The 17,412-nt window shown below is 39.9% G+C and overlaps 1 protein-coding gene across 1 annotated transcript in view; it reads left to right on the top strand.

Moving 5' to 3' along the window:
• The window catches only part of LOC121958842 (glutamate receptor ionotropic, NMDA 2C-like), a 51,782-nt gene that overhangs the window by 28,632 nt on the left and 5,738 nt on the right, over positions 1 to 17,412 (top strand). The window contains exons 8-12 of the mRNA XM_042507988.1: positions 6,684 to 6,852; positions 8,962 to 9,115; positions 10,253 to 10,378; positions 11,513 to 11,742; positions 16,226 to 16,386. Of these exons, the coding sequence (XP_042363922.1) occupies positions 6,684 to 6,852; positions 8,962 to 9,115; positions 10,253 to 10,378; positions 11,513 to 11,742; positions 16,226 to 16,386 (840 nt within the window). The remainder of the gene's footprint in view (positions 1 to 6,683; positions 6,853 to 8,961; positions 9,116 to 10,252; positions 10,379 to 11,512; positions 11,743 to 16,225; positions 16,387 to 17,412) is intronic.

Raw genomic sequence — 17,412 nt, 5'->3', positions numbered from 1 at the left:
TGAGACCAGAGTCAGACAAGGTTTCTAAAAGCTTTCATGTTGCATTTTCTGTGGACAATAACTAACAGCGCCTGAGAAACTGAGATTTGATTCCCCCAATAGACAGCTTGAATTATGGACTTTAAGGAAACAGGCGTTGAATAAAATCAATTTATGTAATGACTTCTCAGCAGTTTTCTGGTATGTGGATGTATAGCACACCAGAGGAAAAGTGCTCCTTCTGAGGGTCGATTAATCATGTGTGATTATGTGCAGAGGACATGTTTTGTTCAGCATAGCAAGCGAGGCAGGAATCCAACCTGTTTCAATTCCCAGGTTGTCCAATACCAATTCTTTGTCATGCCCTTTAGCGTCTCATAGTAACGCACAGGGCACCCTTTGGCATTTCTATGTGACGCAAACACATTTCAACCTGTGGTTAATGTTTTGAAACTATTGCGATAGGTTTAGGCAACAAAACTACCTGGTTAGATTTAGAAAAATGATTATATTTTGGCTAAAACTAAGTATGTTTTCTACATAACATAATGTGACCTAAATACATCATGTGAGTGATGTCAATGTGCAACAACCAGCAACCTCCACCCTTGGTTTCGCGTGGGACACAAACTGCGGTATTCTGGTCAAAGTACAATTTTATTCAACGTGTCCACCTCCGCTCTAAGTACTAGCCCGGATGAGTTTACGTTGCAATTATTTGAAAGCCGGAGGGTCTAATAAAGACGTTAAAAGGTGACTTTGGCATCGATATTACACGTCAAAGGGCATAGAAATGCATTTTAATTGTCAACCTGCAATAAAAGAGCGCAGTATTAATCCAACAGAAAAAAAACCTCTCATTTTTATGCAAATTTTGTCCACTGGGTCTGAACAAACAACTCAGAATATCAGCAACAAATTTAAAACGATAGAAAAAAAAAATGAAATTAACTAGTTCAGCTTTTAGGACTGTGAACTAAGTTAAAAAATTTAAAACTGTGAACTATGGATGTGTGCAAGTTCACTTTAATATGTGTTTACTGACCTTTGAGCTCATGTGAAGTGTGAACAACACTGCACCCACCACATCTCACCGCACTGATTTGGTAATTTATTTAAGGGTTCACCCCGACCTTCACCTGCTGTAGCTCCTCTCTGCTCTCTGGAGTTTTATTATTTCTAACTTAATTCTCGATGGAGCTCTCTGCTTGATATTGATCATGTTATTATGTATTTATGCTGTTATGTTGTTTACCTGTAGCAGGAAGTTTACCCCTGAGTAGAGCCATACTATTGTATAACCAGGACTACTTTTAACAACTGCTTCACAAAACATACAATAACAAAAACAAAAATATGTATTGATTTTGCTCCCACTTTTTATGAGAAAACAGAAGATCAAGGACTGCACATTTCAGAGTGGCATTACATTGTAACCATCCCAAGGCAGTTTTTTGTGGACAGGTATGCTGTTTAATCTGCGTCTTCATATGCCACACCTGTCAGGTGGATAGATTGTCTGTGCAAAGGCACAAGTACTCATTAATGTTGAATTTTAACACATTTTTGAACAAAATTTGATTTGTCTTTTGTGTCTTTTTGTGCAGATAGAAAAAAGCCTTAAATCTTTTCTTTCAACTCATAAAAAAAGCAATGCAAAAAAAAAAACGGTGAGTTTTTATAATTTTACTGTACGGAGTATGTAGAAACAAAGATCTTAAAAGTCTATTTTTCTGCTAAAAGAATCAGTCCAAGTTTTGATTCTCTCTCTCTTTCTCTTGCTCTCTGTCTTGCTCTCTCACACACATACACACACACACACACACACACAATAGCTAGAAAGTTAGTTGCAGAGACAAGCTTTAAAACTACCTGGGTATACACTGTATTGAGTGACTAAAAAGGCCACTGATCTTGGGGAATCGACTCATGGCTCTGCTTCAGCTGTGTAGGGCCTGACGATGAAATTCAGTCTGCCTTTAAAATGAAACATGCAGCTCAAAAATCAGGTCAGAAACAAGCTCAAATGGTACAGCGGGAATGCCAGGCTTTAGTGTTGACACTGAAAGTGATGTTATAGACTGTGTGGTAACTTTTACCCTGTCAGCCCCACATGTAGCACCGTAACTTGTGCTGAATTATTAGACATCCATTATAAAAATTAATGTGCACAGATTGATCAACTTTTAATCACCCCAACAACAGAAAACAAACTATCCAAGCTGTAAATGCCATGTTCATGCTCACTCCAGTGACTCCACATGTATCAGTGTGTGTGTGTGTGTGTGTGTGTGTGTGTGTGTGTGTGTGTGTGTGTGTGTGTGTGTGTGTGTGTGTGTGTGTGTGTGTGTGTGTGTATCGGCCATGCAGATTGCAGAGCTGACCATGGTTGGCATATTAATTATAGAGAGAGATATGTAGCGGCTGTTGTTGGGTGCGATGGCACATTGATTGCCAGTAAAGAAGATTTATCTGTCCAACATGGGGACATCTGTCATAGCATGGGACAATGTTATCCCATCCTACCCGCTTTCTGTTTCTCTTTCACCATTTCTCTCAAGCTGGCATGTCCCATTTGGACGTTGACCAACAAACAGGGAGAAGGAAAGAGAGAGGGGTAGAGAGAGGGCTGCTGCTATATAAATCAGTTAATCTTGCTGTGTGGTCTGCTTCCCCGCAGAGCAGATGTTTAGCGTGATTAGAACTTTTTGTCTTGCTCATTAAAAATCCTTTCTTTGGACAGATGATGGCCTCCTTTGCCAGAAAGCTGAGCCTACCTCTCTGCGCCGATTAAAAGCTGGAATTGCACTCTAAAAATCCTACTTTATATATTATGTTGTATTTTAGCATGACATGCACTAAACAGATGCTAAATTAGTTGATAATCCGATTGTTTGTTGACATGAAATTGCTCAGAATTTTGATAATTGGCTTGTTTTTTTAATCAATTTATCCAGCAGAAATGCCAAAAATTTGCTGCTTCTCAGATTTTTTCTCTGTTTTATATCAGTGTAAAGCAAACACATTATATTGTTATTTGTCTACAATATCTGGAAATTATGTATAATGTTAAAGAAGCATTTTGGTTTTAGCAAGTAAACCATAGTAAGGGTGAGGTAAAGATCATGGTCAAGGTTAAAAAAGCAAAAATTAAATGTTATGGTCGGTGATAGCCAATAAGCCACATGTCAGGTGACCCAACTCATTTGCCAGAATTTTTTTCAGATTATACACTTTTGTAAACCATGGATATGTTACATTTTGTTTTATTATTTTGTACTGCATACATTCAAACTTTAGGTTTCTTAACAACGCTGTGATGAGGTGTGGTTCTGTTAAGGCACTAATAACTTGATTGTTGTTAAACAAAAACATGTTTTGACTGAAAACACCCAAGTTTGGTAGCACAAAAGCTGTTGGAAAACTTTGCAATGATTTAGCAAAAAACACCGAAGTTCGGCTGTTGTTATACACATTCATTATTTTTATTATTATTTTATTTTTTTTGTATGTTTATATGAGACATTTTGTTTTTGGGTTGTCAATCCCATTTTATGAATTCCTAGACAGTATTTCTTAAAAACTTATTAGGATTTGGTAGTCAAAGGTCAAGGTCACTGTGATCTCACAAAACACGATTTTGGCCATAACTCAAGAACTATTATGCTAATTATGCCAAAAAATCGCGCAAATGTGAAGTCATGACATTTTATATCTAGGATTAAATGTCAATTTCACTATATATTATTATTATATATGATATTATAATATTTTATGGCTACTATTGAATGTCATAAGTCATTAACAGAAGGGGAGAATTTTGGTCATGTTTGGTGACACTAACACTTTGGTGACATTGTGGTTAAATCTTCTGTGATGCCAACTTAAAGATGTGTTGGAAACATCAACACTTCACCAAAGGTACACCTAATACCCTTTCTTAGATTCTCTCAAAGTCTTCGCTACATATATGATGAGTCTAGACAGACAAAAGGAGGCATACAATGACAAGTTTGTTTATGTTGGCAGTTGGAAAAACAACAACTTTATGTTTGTATCACTATGAACTGTTGGTAATTAAATCTTTAAAGTCTAGTGCAGCCTGTATCCCAAACAGACACTCCGGAGGTCTGCAGAAAGTCTGCTTCAGGCCCCTTGTGGACTGGGTGAATCGGGATTTGGATGGCCCTTAGTGCTCACAGACTCTCCGCCTGTATAGTCCACGAGTCTGCACTTGCGGTTAAGTGTGAACATTTGGATGCAGCCTTTGTGTGCTTTCGGTCCGACTCTGGGGCTCTTTTTAATGGTGTGGTCCCTTTGGCCCAATTAAGATAAATTGTCATGCTAGGAGCATAAAATTATTTTTTTGGACAATAGTTTGCTTGCATCTTTGTGGCAACAGGAATTCAACATGACAGTGTCCCCATTTGCTTTGACTGTAGGACATTAACTTTCCCTCGTCATTCTTACGTGATCACAGTGGTGGTTATTTCAATTATCCCCCTCCTCTCCTTCCTCCTCCTCCATCTGTCCTCCTTTGCTCTTGCCCTCCTTTCGCTCCAAACTGAGGCTGCCGCCCTGTCAGGCCACGTCTGGTGGTTGATCGCCGTGTGTTTCCTGTCTGCTGTTCACCTGAGAATCCTCCTCTCTCTCCGGTCTAACTCCCTCATGGTGCCTCACTCCATGCTGCACCAGTTTTGGGGCATTTTATGGAGAACACACTCAACACAACACAACTGCTGCTAATCCTCCAAGGATACTGTACTACATGTGTGTGTGTGGCAGAGAGAGACGGCCCAATTTAAGTGTGTTTATGTGTGTGTGTATTGTTAGTGGAGTGTGTATAATGACGACAGGTGGCCAGCTCCTGCAGCAATTAATTAACGCAGCGTTTATCAGAGCTATTGACTCCTGTGAAAGAAGTGAGCCTTTCAAAAACACTTAAAATTTGCCTGAAATGAACTCTTAAGCTGTTGAAAATAATCAACTTGAATGCTTAGTACTCACTTGACTCTTTTTCATTAAACGCCTCGCTCATTTATTCACTTACATGCTCTTTTTTTCAATGCTCTAACGCTGACACATGCTGAGGTTATCGCAATCATACATACAGACCTTTTTTTTTTCCCCAGGAAGTTTCATCCTTTTTGATCATTCTAATTTTAACTTTTTAGTGTTTCTTTTAGTGATTATGTTATTTTTATGCTTCTGCGCTAGTGATAGCTGAGGCTGGAGGCTGGAGGCATTATGTTTTCGGTTTATCTGTCCGTCCCATCTATTCTTGTGTACAAGATATTCAAGAAAATCTTGAAAGAATTTTTTTTTTTAATTTAGCACAAACATCAACTTGGATTCAAGAATTTGACTAGATGTTGGTGGTCAAAGGTCAAAGGTGAATGTCACTGTGATCTTTTCTGTCTCTTTCTCTTGAATGCAAAATCTCAAGAACACCTTGAGGGAATTCCTTAAGATTTGGGACAAACGTTCGAGGGGACTCAAGGAAGAGCTGATTAGATTTTGATGGTGAAAGGTCAAGGTCAGGTTGCCCTTACATTAGTCTCATTCTTGTGAAATGGAATCTCAACAACACCTTGAGCAAATTTCTACAAATTTGACACAAACATTCACTTGGACTCAATAATGAGCTGATTAGAATTTTGTGATGAAAGGTCAAGGTCACTCTGAAGTTGCATACATCTCATTTTCATGAATGCAGTAAAGGTGGGAGTGTCCTCAAATTTGGTAGAAATGTCCACTTGGACTCAAGAATAAAATATTTAGAATCTGATGGTCAAAGGTCAAGGTCACAATGAACTCATAAAACATGTTCTTGGCCATGACTTATGAATTCATATGCTCAAGTTTCACACAAATGTCTCATAGGTTATAATGATGAAGTTAGTATCCAAAAAGGTCATAGGTCAGCTGTGACATCATAATGTTCTGCAAAAACACCTTTCTGACCATTACTTAACATAGTATCTCAGGAACAGAAGAGGAGACATTTGATCAGATACTGAATTGGTGACAATAATCATGGGTGTCCACCTTGAAAGTTGTATAGATCGTGTGTGCTTTCACCGACATGGATGTCAGCTGTGAGTGCATCTTGACTGATGCACGGAGGCATACAACTTTGTGGCGTTATTTCTAGTTTCCATAAAGTTTTGTCCTTTTTGGTCTGTCGTCTTTTAACTTTCATTGTTTCTTTCAGTTTATTTGTTTTTTTTAATTCTATTTTTTCACCATTTCCTGTCCTTCTCCTCTCTTTTTCCACACCCCATTAAGTAGCGAGGCCACAGACAGGAAGTAAGTGTCTCTCACATGCTTCACACCTTAATGGCCTTTGATTAGAGGCCATCAGAGTCACTCAACCACCCACTTTGGGCTCTATTACACTGCCGCTGTGTGTGTGTGTTTGCAATTTTTCGGCATCTCCTCCGTCTCCATCGACACCTTGTTAACAGACATTGATTTTAGCTAATGAACCAACCATCGCCTGCCCTTCACTTCGCTGCCGTAGACGATGGTCACTGTCAGTATGAGAGCCCACGACTATTTAGCACTCACTCTCTGAAACAAAGCAAAAACAACAGCTTTGGTCTAAAGATAGTTTCAGCTGCCAGAGAGGCTGCTTTTGATCACAAGATGTTAAATAGTATTTTACTCTATGTGTGACACTGCTTTTTCTCATCCTTTTGCAGCATCATCGGCCACTCAGAGTCCTACACCAAACTGTGCTGTAAGGGCTTCTGCATAGACATCCTGAAGAAACTGTCCCGCACCATCAAGTTCTCCTATGACCTCTACCTGGTTACCAACGGGAAACATGGCAAACTGGTCCGTGGGACTTGGAACGGCATGATTGGGGAGGTGAGACTGAGGGCTATTTAAAGAAAGACAAATCCCTGAATACAGCAGCTGGAGTTGCTTGGTTGAGTAGCCTAGTGTTCATCCACTGATCTAACGAAAATAAATGCAGCTTTAGGCTATGAAATGCCCTAATTGCATTAGAGGTAAGTGCAGTGTGCTAGATTTGACCAAGAAATGTTGACCCATGGTTTTAGGAACACTAAAACCCTTTAAGGTCAAGAATAACTAAAAATAAAAACTAGTTATAATTTTTAAGAATGTGGAAACTAAAGAATACCTTTTAAAAATGTACCTACTGTAGCAACTAAATTTAGCAAAAAAAGTAAAAAATATGAATATTAAAAATCACTAATAAAAGCTCCTTTACACAACCAGACAAGTTCCTGTAGGAATATAATCCAAAATTGGGGAAAATTTAAAACATCTGCTACATAGATAACATGTTTTGCTCATCTTAGCATATAGCTACATGTAACTGTGTACTTGTAACCACGCAATGACTGCATATAGTGGCACTTTTTCCCATGAAAAACACAATGAAAGCTTCAAAACTAAATTCTTACTATGGGACATGTTTTAGCATATGATTTGAAATAGGTGAGAAATTAACAACATCAGTTATCAACATTATTTCGTAATTACAGCATGTAGCTACATGTAGTAGTGTAGGCTATGTAATGTAAACACTTGCAGTAATGTGCCAGGAGCAGATAACTTTATAAAGAAATCTGTCGTTAGTCAACACTCTCTCATACCTAAACGAAAGAATTTCCCATTACATATCACCCTCTAATAGTCCCCGTTTTTAATAAAAAAAAAGTAGACACACACCATCAAGAAGGGAGAACTTAGTGTATTGTGGCGATTTAGTTTATCCAGAGATAACTTGCAGGTTTTTTTTACCACATTGACCAGTCGATTGGCTGAAGACTAGTAGGTACAATTTAGGTTGACAAAGATGTGCTTCGGTTGACTAAAGCCATAGTGTGGGCATCGTTACTGATGGTTGTAGGTTAGAATTTGGTCCCTTTTTGGTCCCTTTTTGGTCCCTTCCCCATTTTCGTCCCCTTGCTTGTGGCGGTTGCAAATGTCAGACCCCCTTTTTTTTTTTTTTTTTTTTTACAGCATCCATATTTTATCAGCCTATATATGCTGTAGTTGTTAAATATAAAGTAATTTGTACCGCTGTCACACAGATGTAGTGTTATAACTTCTCGGAAACCTGCATAGCAGAACCGTTCTCTCCACCTCTGCACTCCAGTACATTTCGGGGAATAGCAGTAATGATGCACAGTGTCTTAAGTGACAGGAGCGTTGCGTGGCCGAGAGAGTTTCTTTGATGGCTTTTATCTAGGTCAGTGGTGTGAGGCCATGCATATACATACGGAGCCTAATACACACTTTTCTCCCACACACAGAGCCACATCAAATGCAGCTGCATCTGAGAGTGAAACACCCTGAACAGGTGTTCCTCAGGAGAGCCTTCTTGCTTGTGTTTCTGTGCCTGCAGGCGCTTTGCTCTGGGTCTGTATCTGCAGTGTGTGTGTGTGTGTGTGTGTGTGTGTGTGTGTGTGTGTGTGTGTGTGTGTGTGTGTGTGTGTGTGTGTGTGTGTGTGTGTGTGTGTGCTACATTTATAAAAACATATTCCTCCCTGCAAAAATTCCTGCTTTTCAGAAAAGCAGGCTTGGAAGTGAGGCTCCTGAGATGCAGCATGTTCTCTCTCTGGATGCTCGAATGATGAGACAAATATTTTTTCGTTTCTCTGCAGACGGTCGTCATTAGAGTCACGCCTCAGTGTGGAGCACAAAGTGTTTGCTGCATTGAGGTTTCCATGTTCGAAAAATATTGCTCATGAAATTCAGAGTTTGCTCTCTTTTCAGCAAAGAAAAGCTTGGCAGCCTCTCCTCTGGGACGCTGTGAAGTTGTTGTGATGAAATAAACTCGCTCAGGTCTATTTTACAGAATTATACAGTAACCAAAAATAGTTTGGTTTGAATGCAGAATAAATACAGGAAAGTATGTTGTTACACTGCTGCCCAGTATCAGTGCCTCACTGTTTCTCCACAACGCTCTACTTTCATCTTCTGTCTTTGTCTTTCTTCTCTCAGGTTGTGTACAGACGAGCTGACATGGCCATCGGCTCTCTTACTATCAATGAGGAGCGCTCGGAGATCATCGACTTTTCCGTGCCGTTTGTTGAGACAGGCATCAGCGTTATGGTGGCCCGCAGCAACGGGACAGTTTCACCATCTGCCTTCCTTGGTAAAAATAAAACAACTGCTTCTTCTTCTACATCAATGTTAGATCAAACCAAGGATGCAGGTTTTGTTTCAACCAGGGGGTTCACATATAGTGTCACATAGAGTATCAAACACTTCATGTTCTGCATTCCGGTTACTTTTTATGCACCAATTTTTGGTGGAAATGCCTTTATTTACCATAAAACTTCAATTAATAGCCCAGGCTATTAAGTGCTTAAATCACTGAACTCAACAGGCTTATATTTGGGATAGGCGTCTATATGGGATGGGCTATTAATTTGTTTCACACAAACTTTCTCAGCAAAGAGAGAAATCCAATCAAATTATTTATTTAATTTTTGAAACTTGGGCTCCATTTATTTATTCAAAACCATGGGAAGGTAATGAGCACCAAAAGAAGAGATGACCCAGAGGTATACCCAGGTAATATCTGAAGATGGCCTTTAGGGAGTCCCCTCAAATTTGGCGCAAATGTCCACTTGGACCCAAGAATGACCTGATTAGAATCTGGTGGCCAAAGGTCAAAGGTCAAGGTCATGGTGATCTCATAAAACTTCTGTGCTGCTGGGGGGAAGATGTGTGTGAAGCATCCATGATTTCACAGACATGGATGTAAACTGTAAGTGCAACTTGGTAATTCTAGTTGTCAAAATGATAAAAATATTCGGTAGTTGCTGGAAGTTTGTAGGGACACGTCCCGAATGTTCCCACCGAATTATACAGCTTCATTTCAAACCCATCTTAACACTTATTATCCTGGAGTTTGATGTATAGTGCATGTCTGCCATCTTTATCCTCACCACTTTCTCCCAGGATGGCCTACTTAACCGAGTTCTGTCTCTGCCGACGCTTCAGGAAACTTCCCATTAAGCTTTTATCCCGCCGATAACTGTAGCCTACAACTAAATCCCCTTACGTGCTGCACACACACACCTAAATCCCTTTTCCAAAACCCCAAACAACAAAATTCAGCGCAAAATCCCGAACAGTGTATTTCTGTCTTCTCATTTTCTCATCTCGCTATCCTCCTACCACATATGGTGACCCCCATGACAGGCTGAGGTTTAGAAGCGGGAAGTACAAAAGAGCCTTACGTTAATCCTGTATGTTTGTTCCTTCACTTCCTCTCCTCCTCCAGAGCCCTACAGCCCGGCGGTTTGGGTCATGATGTTTGTGATGTGCCTGACCGTGGTGGCGGTGACAGTTTTTGTGTTTGAGTACTTCAGTCCAGTCGGCTACAACCGCAGTCTGGTCAGCGCCAAAGGTGAGTTTTAAACCTCTTTGTTTCACTTTTGCAGGTAGAGATTTTTCCTCCTGAGTATAGTGAATGAAAGAGGGGCGGATGATCACTAAAACGTCCATATTTATCCCACAAATTCCCATGGTTATTATATTTTGTTAATTCACACATTTTTCATTGTCTGCTGTTTTCTGGCACAGACAAAATTTTAATTTGCGGCACCAAAAAATAGCCAGAAACGGTCAAATATGAAACAAAGATCCATGAAATGTACTTAATTTGCGTCCTGCAACGTTAAGAGTTCCTCAACAGGCTTTTTGGGGAGAGAGCTAATCAATCCCAGAATGCAGCGCTGACAGAGCGTGCCGCGTCTCTGGGTCCGAAAGGTCATTTTCCTGTTTTAATTAGCATTCGTCGCCACGCTAATCGAAGTGTGATTGATGGCGGTGGCACCCTCCGTTGCTGCACATGAGCAGCGGTGGCAGAGAGCGATGGAAAACGGGCTGAGGCTGTGAAATTGTTCTGTTGTTTGGAAGTTTGCAGAAAGGCGTGAGATGGATCGTGACTACTTACATGGCGAACAGTGGACATTGCTTGATGAGGGAACGCGTAGAAACAAATATGTGACCTAACAGTCGGTCGGTTCATCTATGGCAAAAACTGTCGACTTAAAGGGTTGTTTCACCAAACATATTTTCTTAATAACTTCTACAAAGAATGAACTGTGAACACAGCTACAATTTACTTCTTTTAATATAGTAAAATATATAAAATAAATATTATAATTCCAGCGCTTTTTATGTGTTAGTTTCTTGTTTGTTATTTTGTTTTGTCGTTTTTTCCCCCCTTTTTTTGGCTTATTTTCAGGTTATTTTGTTGTAATTTGCCTTGGCCATGTCTTGTTAAGTTGCTTGTTGCCTTCCCCTTTTATGAAAACAACTTTAAGAGTATCAGTGTTTTTGTCTTGAGTGTATCTTATGACACACCTCTTGAATACTTTCTTTTTGGATATGATTCTTTGAACCAGACCTTTTAAGAAATTCCTCAACAGAGCCCCTTCTTTTCTCACTTTGAGCTAAAGATTTCTTCACATTTACTTTATTTACTAAGTTACACAGAAACAGCCTCTCTGACTCCCTCCTCCTTGTGTTTCCTCAGCTCCTGGTGGTCCAACATTCACCATCGGGAAGTCAGTGTGGCTGCTGTGGGGCATTGTCTTCAACAACTCAGTCCCCATTGAAAACCCTAAAGGCACCACCAGTAAGATCATGGTCCTGGTGTGGGCCTTCTTTGCTGTCATATTCTTGGCCTCTTACACTGCCAACCTGGCCGCCTTCATGATCCAGGAGCAATATATCGACACAGTGTCCGGGCTCTCTGACAAGAAGGTAAGAGACTGAATAAACAACACTCACAATAATAACCTCAGAGCGATTATGAGGCGGGACGGTTATTGAAAGTCCACACAGACGTAAAAAAAGAAAGCGGGCTGTTTTTGTGGCGCTGGGAGATACGAAGCAAACCCCGTCTTTGTGTTTAAATCCAGCTACATCGTCTCGTCTTTTCTCCCTGCATCACTCATCATCGACTAATAAACCATGAACGAAAGAGAGACAAAAGAGTTGCCCAAAGCCTTCAAGATGAAGTCAAGTAAAAGGACTTTGTTGTGAATGTCTCTGTCCCTTTCCTATCAGTGGGGAGCCCAGTGGCATGAATGACTAATCAATTACCGCCCTCTGTCAATACAGATGGTGTCTGAGTCTCCACTTGTCCTGTCAGTATTTTGGTCTGTCTATCAATATTCCCCCTGTGCCGTCTCCATCTCCCGACTCACATTGTTAAAACAAGACCGCCAAATGTCAGGCGATTAAAAACAGTCGAGCCACAAGAGGAAAAACAACACCCACTGACTCTCTCTACCACTTAAATATGTCACAAACACACACACACACACACACACACACACACACAAACACACACACACACACACTCACTAAACCTGGAAATAGGGCCTCGGAGGAGCTATACAAGAAAGCATTTCATTCGCCACAGATAGCGAAAACAACTCCCCGGCAGGGATCAGCAGCAGCGCCACCTCACTGATGTATGGTTATATTAGCTGACTATATTAACTTTATGCAGATGCATTATGTCCCACAGCATGAGGGACTAATATAAATTATCCGGCACAACACAACCTCAGCTGCCCCTTAATTCTGAGAACCTACACAGCAGGATTAGGCGGGTTTAGGTCCTACGCTGGCTGGGATCACATCTGGCAGGTTTGCAGGATAAAGCAAATTATATTTTTTTTCATTTTGTCAATGAATGCCATGAAATATTACAGTCAATGTGTTAGTCTGTCACCCCTTCAAAAGATCTATTTTATTTATTTGTTATTTATTTTTAGGCCTCCCTGTTGGCCATGGCCAGAGGTATTATGTTTCAGGTTGAGTGTGTATCTGTGTAACCCATTCTTGTTAATGCAACATCTCAGGAATGCTGTGAGGGATTTTTTTCAGATTTGGCACAAACTGGAATCAAAAATTTCCCTAATACTCTAGACTTGGTGGTCATAGGTCACCGTGACCTTGTCTGTTGCTTTCTTGATAATGCAGTATTTCAAGAGCACCACGAGGGAATTTGTTCAAATTTGACACAAATGTCCACTTGGACTTTAGAATGCACTTATTAAATTATTGTGGTCATAGGTCAAAGGTCAAGGTCACCGTGACCTCATCTGATGGATTCATGTTAATGATATAACTAAAGAACGCCTTGAGGGATTTTTTTTTTTCAAATTTGGCACACACGTCTACCTGGACTCAAGGATTTCCCAAATTCCCTAGATATGGTTGTCATAGGTCAAAGGTCAAGGTCACTGTGGCCTCATCTGTCGCATTATTGTTAATGCAGTATCTCAAGAATGCCTTGAGCAAAGTTTTTTTTTATATTGCACAATTTTGTTCTGCTGCTTTCAGACACCTTTCACCTTTGAACCCCAGGGAAACTGGATTGATTTGAAATCATGGAAAAAAAGGCAATGAGCAACTTGGTTAGAAATGTTCCAAGAATTGCAAAAAATAAGTAGACTTAGAAAATTGCATTAAAAAAGATCAAGAAAAAAAGAAAAACACCAGAGAAAAACAGTATTTATAGTGATCAGAAATACAATTTGAAGTATTTTTTAAAGTATTTTTTAAGTCAGTATAATTTTAAGTATAATAATTATTATTATTATTATTTAATCATTTTGTCTTTCTTTTTTTTCAAACTAATTTTCAGGTAGTTTTCTTGTACTTTTTACTAACTTCTTGCAAGTGTCATTGCTCATTGCCGCCTTATCATGTTTTTAAAGAAATCAAGCCAGTTTGCTCATGTTTCAAAGGTTTAACTAGCTCTCCTTCTACTGATGTCAACGCAGATTTGTCGTCGTCAATGTGACAGTTTCCAGGAAACAAAAGTGTGCGTCCTCTGACGTGATGATAGTGAGTTTACTTTTTACTTCTATGCCAATCGAGGAGAGTGTATTTTTGTTCCCCATCACATGAAAATTCTTTTGAAAATAACTTCTTTCCCAGAATATAAAGGACAAACAATTACAGCGACTAATATTGCTGTCAGTGTCCACATGAACGTGTGAGTATTGTATTACGGTGTACTGTAAAAATGAGACCATGTTTTTTATTTTCTAATCTTCATTTAGCTTCTGTTCAAACAGCTGATTCTTAAAAAAAACACCTCAGCTGACTCTATTCCAGCTGCAGCTGAAAAGCGAATTTATTAACACACACGCTCACCCACTCACACGCTCACACTCTGATTGGCCCATTCATTTGCGCGTTCGGCTCAAAAGGTCAATGCCGTAGCGTAAGATGAATAGATCATTCCTGTTTACAGTCTAATTGAGCTCGAACCGACGTGTTTCTGCCTCAGCCCGCATTAATGCGTCAGTTTCGATCGGCGCAGATTGAACTGGATTAGGATCATGTGTGGGCAGCGGGATGATTCAAACTGTGTCGGTTGATATCAGATTTAATCTAATTGAGGTGAGCTGAATGGTGTCCCGGCCGGTCAAACAGCAGCGAGTCCGACTGCTGATTAAATCGCTCTGACTCCAAAATGGATTTCATTTAACTGAGTAGTCCCTCGTCCTCTTTACTCCTCCCCACCGCATTTCTTCATTCTCTACCCCTTTTTGCTCCTCTGTCTCTTTCTCCTTTCCTTTTATTTACTTTCTCCTCTCCTCTTTTGTCATCTCTTTTCCTTTTCTCCCCTCTTTGCTCCTCTCTCCCTCATTCTTTTGTTGTTCTGGACTCCTTTTGCTCTTCTGTTCTCCTTTTTTCTATTTTTTTCTTTTCATCTTGTCTGTGCTCTTATTTTACTTCCTATACGACTCTCCTCTCTTTTCTCCTCTCCCCTTTCATTGGTTTCCTTTCCTTTCCTTTCCTTTCCCCTCTTTTCCCTTCCTTTCTTCCCCTTATTTTTCATTTGCTTTCCTCCTTTCTCCTTTTCTTCTCTTCACTTTCTTCCCCTTTTCTCATCTCCTCTTTTCTCCTCTCTCTTTCCTCTCCATTGATTTATCCTTCTTTCCTCTCCTTTCCTTCCACTATTTCTCATTTCCTTTCATTTTGTCTTTGCTCCTTTTATTTCCTTTCTTCTTGTCTTATTTCATCCTTTTATCTTTCCTTCCCTTCTTCTCTTTTCTTGTCGTTTTCTCTCTTTTCTCCCCTCCTTTCATCCCCTTTCTTCTCCTCTTCTCTCCTTGTCTCTCTCTACTTTACTGTTTTGTCCGCTCATCATTTCTATTTCTCTCATTTTTACCCCTTTTTTTTCCCTGAAATCTTCTCATTTGCTTTTCCTGTCCTTTCATCTTTGTACCTCTTTTGTGTATTTCCCTTATTTTCCTTTCTTCCCTTTTCTCATTTCATCTCCTGTCTTCAATTTTTTCCCTTTCCTCTCTTTCGTTTCCTCCCTCTTTTCTCCTCTCCTCTTCTCCTTTCATCCCTCTCTGTCCTTTCCTTTTATCTCCTCTTTTCTTTTCTCTTTTTCTTTCCTTTTCTCCCCCTTTCTCATTTCCTCTTCTTGTTTCCTCACCTCTTTGCTACTCTTTTTTCCTTTCTTCTTTTCGCCTCCATTTTCTTTTCTTCCTCCTGTTTTCTCCTTGTTTCGTTTCTTACCCTCTTTTCTCTTCTCCGCTTTTCTCCATTTGTATCTCCTCTTTCCTTAACTCTCCTCTTCGTGCTCCTCTTCTTTGGCCTATTTATTTCCTTGTATCTCCTCCCCTCTTTCCTCCTTTTATCTCAACTCTTTTCTTTCTTCTCATTATCCACCTGAACTGCCATCTTGTTTCCTTTTCTACCTCCCCTCTTTTCTCATCTCCTTTTATCTCTTTCCTTTCCTTTGCTTCCTTTCCCCCTCTTGTCCCCTCTTCCCTTTCTTCCTGCCTCCCTTCCCCTTCCCCTCCTCTATCTCCCTCATCCAACTCTCCCTTCTCTCTCCTCTTTCTCTCACTCATATCTTTACTTTCTTCTACCTGCTCCCTCTCTCCTTTTTAAATCTCTTTCCTCGTCTTTGTTTTCTTTTTCTCCCCTCTTATCTGACATCTTTTCTGTCCTCACTACATCCCATCTTTTTCATCTTTTGCTTTTACTGCCTCCTCCTTTCTGTCATCTCCTCTTCTTACCCACCCTCCCCTTTTCTGTTCTCGCTCCCTTCAGTCTCTCTCCTCTCCTTCCTTTTTATCCTTTCTTCCTTCCCTCTCTTTCCCCTCTTCTCCACATCAAACCTCTTCTTCTCTTATTTCCCTCTCCTCATCTCTCATATCTTCTCCTCCCCTCTCTTTCCCTCTCATCCTTTGTCTCCCTACAGTTCCAGAAACCACACGAGCATTACCCTCCTTTCCGCTTCGGGACGGTCCCAAACGGGAGCACGGAGAGGAACATCCGCAGCAACTACCCCGACATGCACACACACATGATGAAGTACAACCAGAAGGGGGTGGAAGAAGCTCTAGAAAGCCTCAAAACTGGGTAAAGTTTCACTGACATTTTAACTGTATCACATAATTAGATAAGCGTTTATATTTAACTGATCGTCGTGTCAGTGAGGACACGGGGCGCTACAGTAATGATGATCACAATTTGGGTGATACAGCAGAGATTTGATGCTCTTTGTGTTGTAGCATCTATTTGTGTTTTATGCCAATGTGATGGGTGTATTTTTAGATGAAAAGTGCAGCTTATTTTGTATTAAAAGTGCTGTCAAACATCCAAACTTTACCCAGATCAAAACACTTGAAGTGCAGTTTTTGAGCCCATTAACTACAAATTGTGTATACTCAAGATTTTCTAGATACTAAACAGTATTTTGAGCATTTTGCCACCTTTAAATTTATCCACGCTAGCAGTGCGGCTCTCAGGATGAAGAATCAGCCATTTGATTCAGACTGAAACATCAAAGCAAGATTGATTGTCATAAGATTTGGTGAAGAATATATAATTTAATATAATTATAATTTTGGTACGTTCATTGTCACCACAGCACAACACGTGGGTCAAAATTTAAGTTCAGTACTGTGGTTTTATGACCAAACATCTGCAGACATTCAAATCCTCTAATGACATTTGCTCATCAATAAATGCAAACTAAAATAGCGAACAGGCCTCACGGAGCTTTAATTCGTCTCAGTTAAATTATCATTGAATTGAAATGATGCAACTTTAAAACTTTGTGCTTTGATTTCATGATGTTAAATTCATGGCTACACAAAGTGCCCTTTAAAAAGCTATTCTTTTATTTACCCCAGCTTTTTGAAATTACATCTTTTTTTAGTTTTAGTTATTCCTGGCTTTACTTTGGTTAAATAAACTGCAGTATTTTAAAAACTATATGACAACATTTACTACTGTTTTGGTCATATCTAGCATGCAACACAAACCGTTAATGCAATGTGCTTAAAGAGCGCAGGTGTCCAAATCACACGGCAGGAGGCTTGACAAAGCGTTGGTGTTTGATGACCTGAGAATAAGAGCAGGCTGAAATATGTTAAACTTTTG

This window comes from Plectropomus leopardus, chromosome 19 (genome assembly GCF_008729295.1).
Source record: "Plectropomus leopardus isolate mb chromosome 19, YSFRI_Pleo_2.0, whole genome shotgun sequence".
Taxonomy (NCBI): Eukaryota; Metazoa; Chordata; class Actinopteri; order Perciformes; family Serranidae; genus Plectropomus; species Plectropomus leopardus.
Note: the sequence above shows the minus strand (reverse complement) of the source record. Positions and strands in the feature narration are given on the sequence as shown.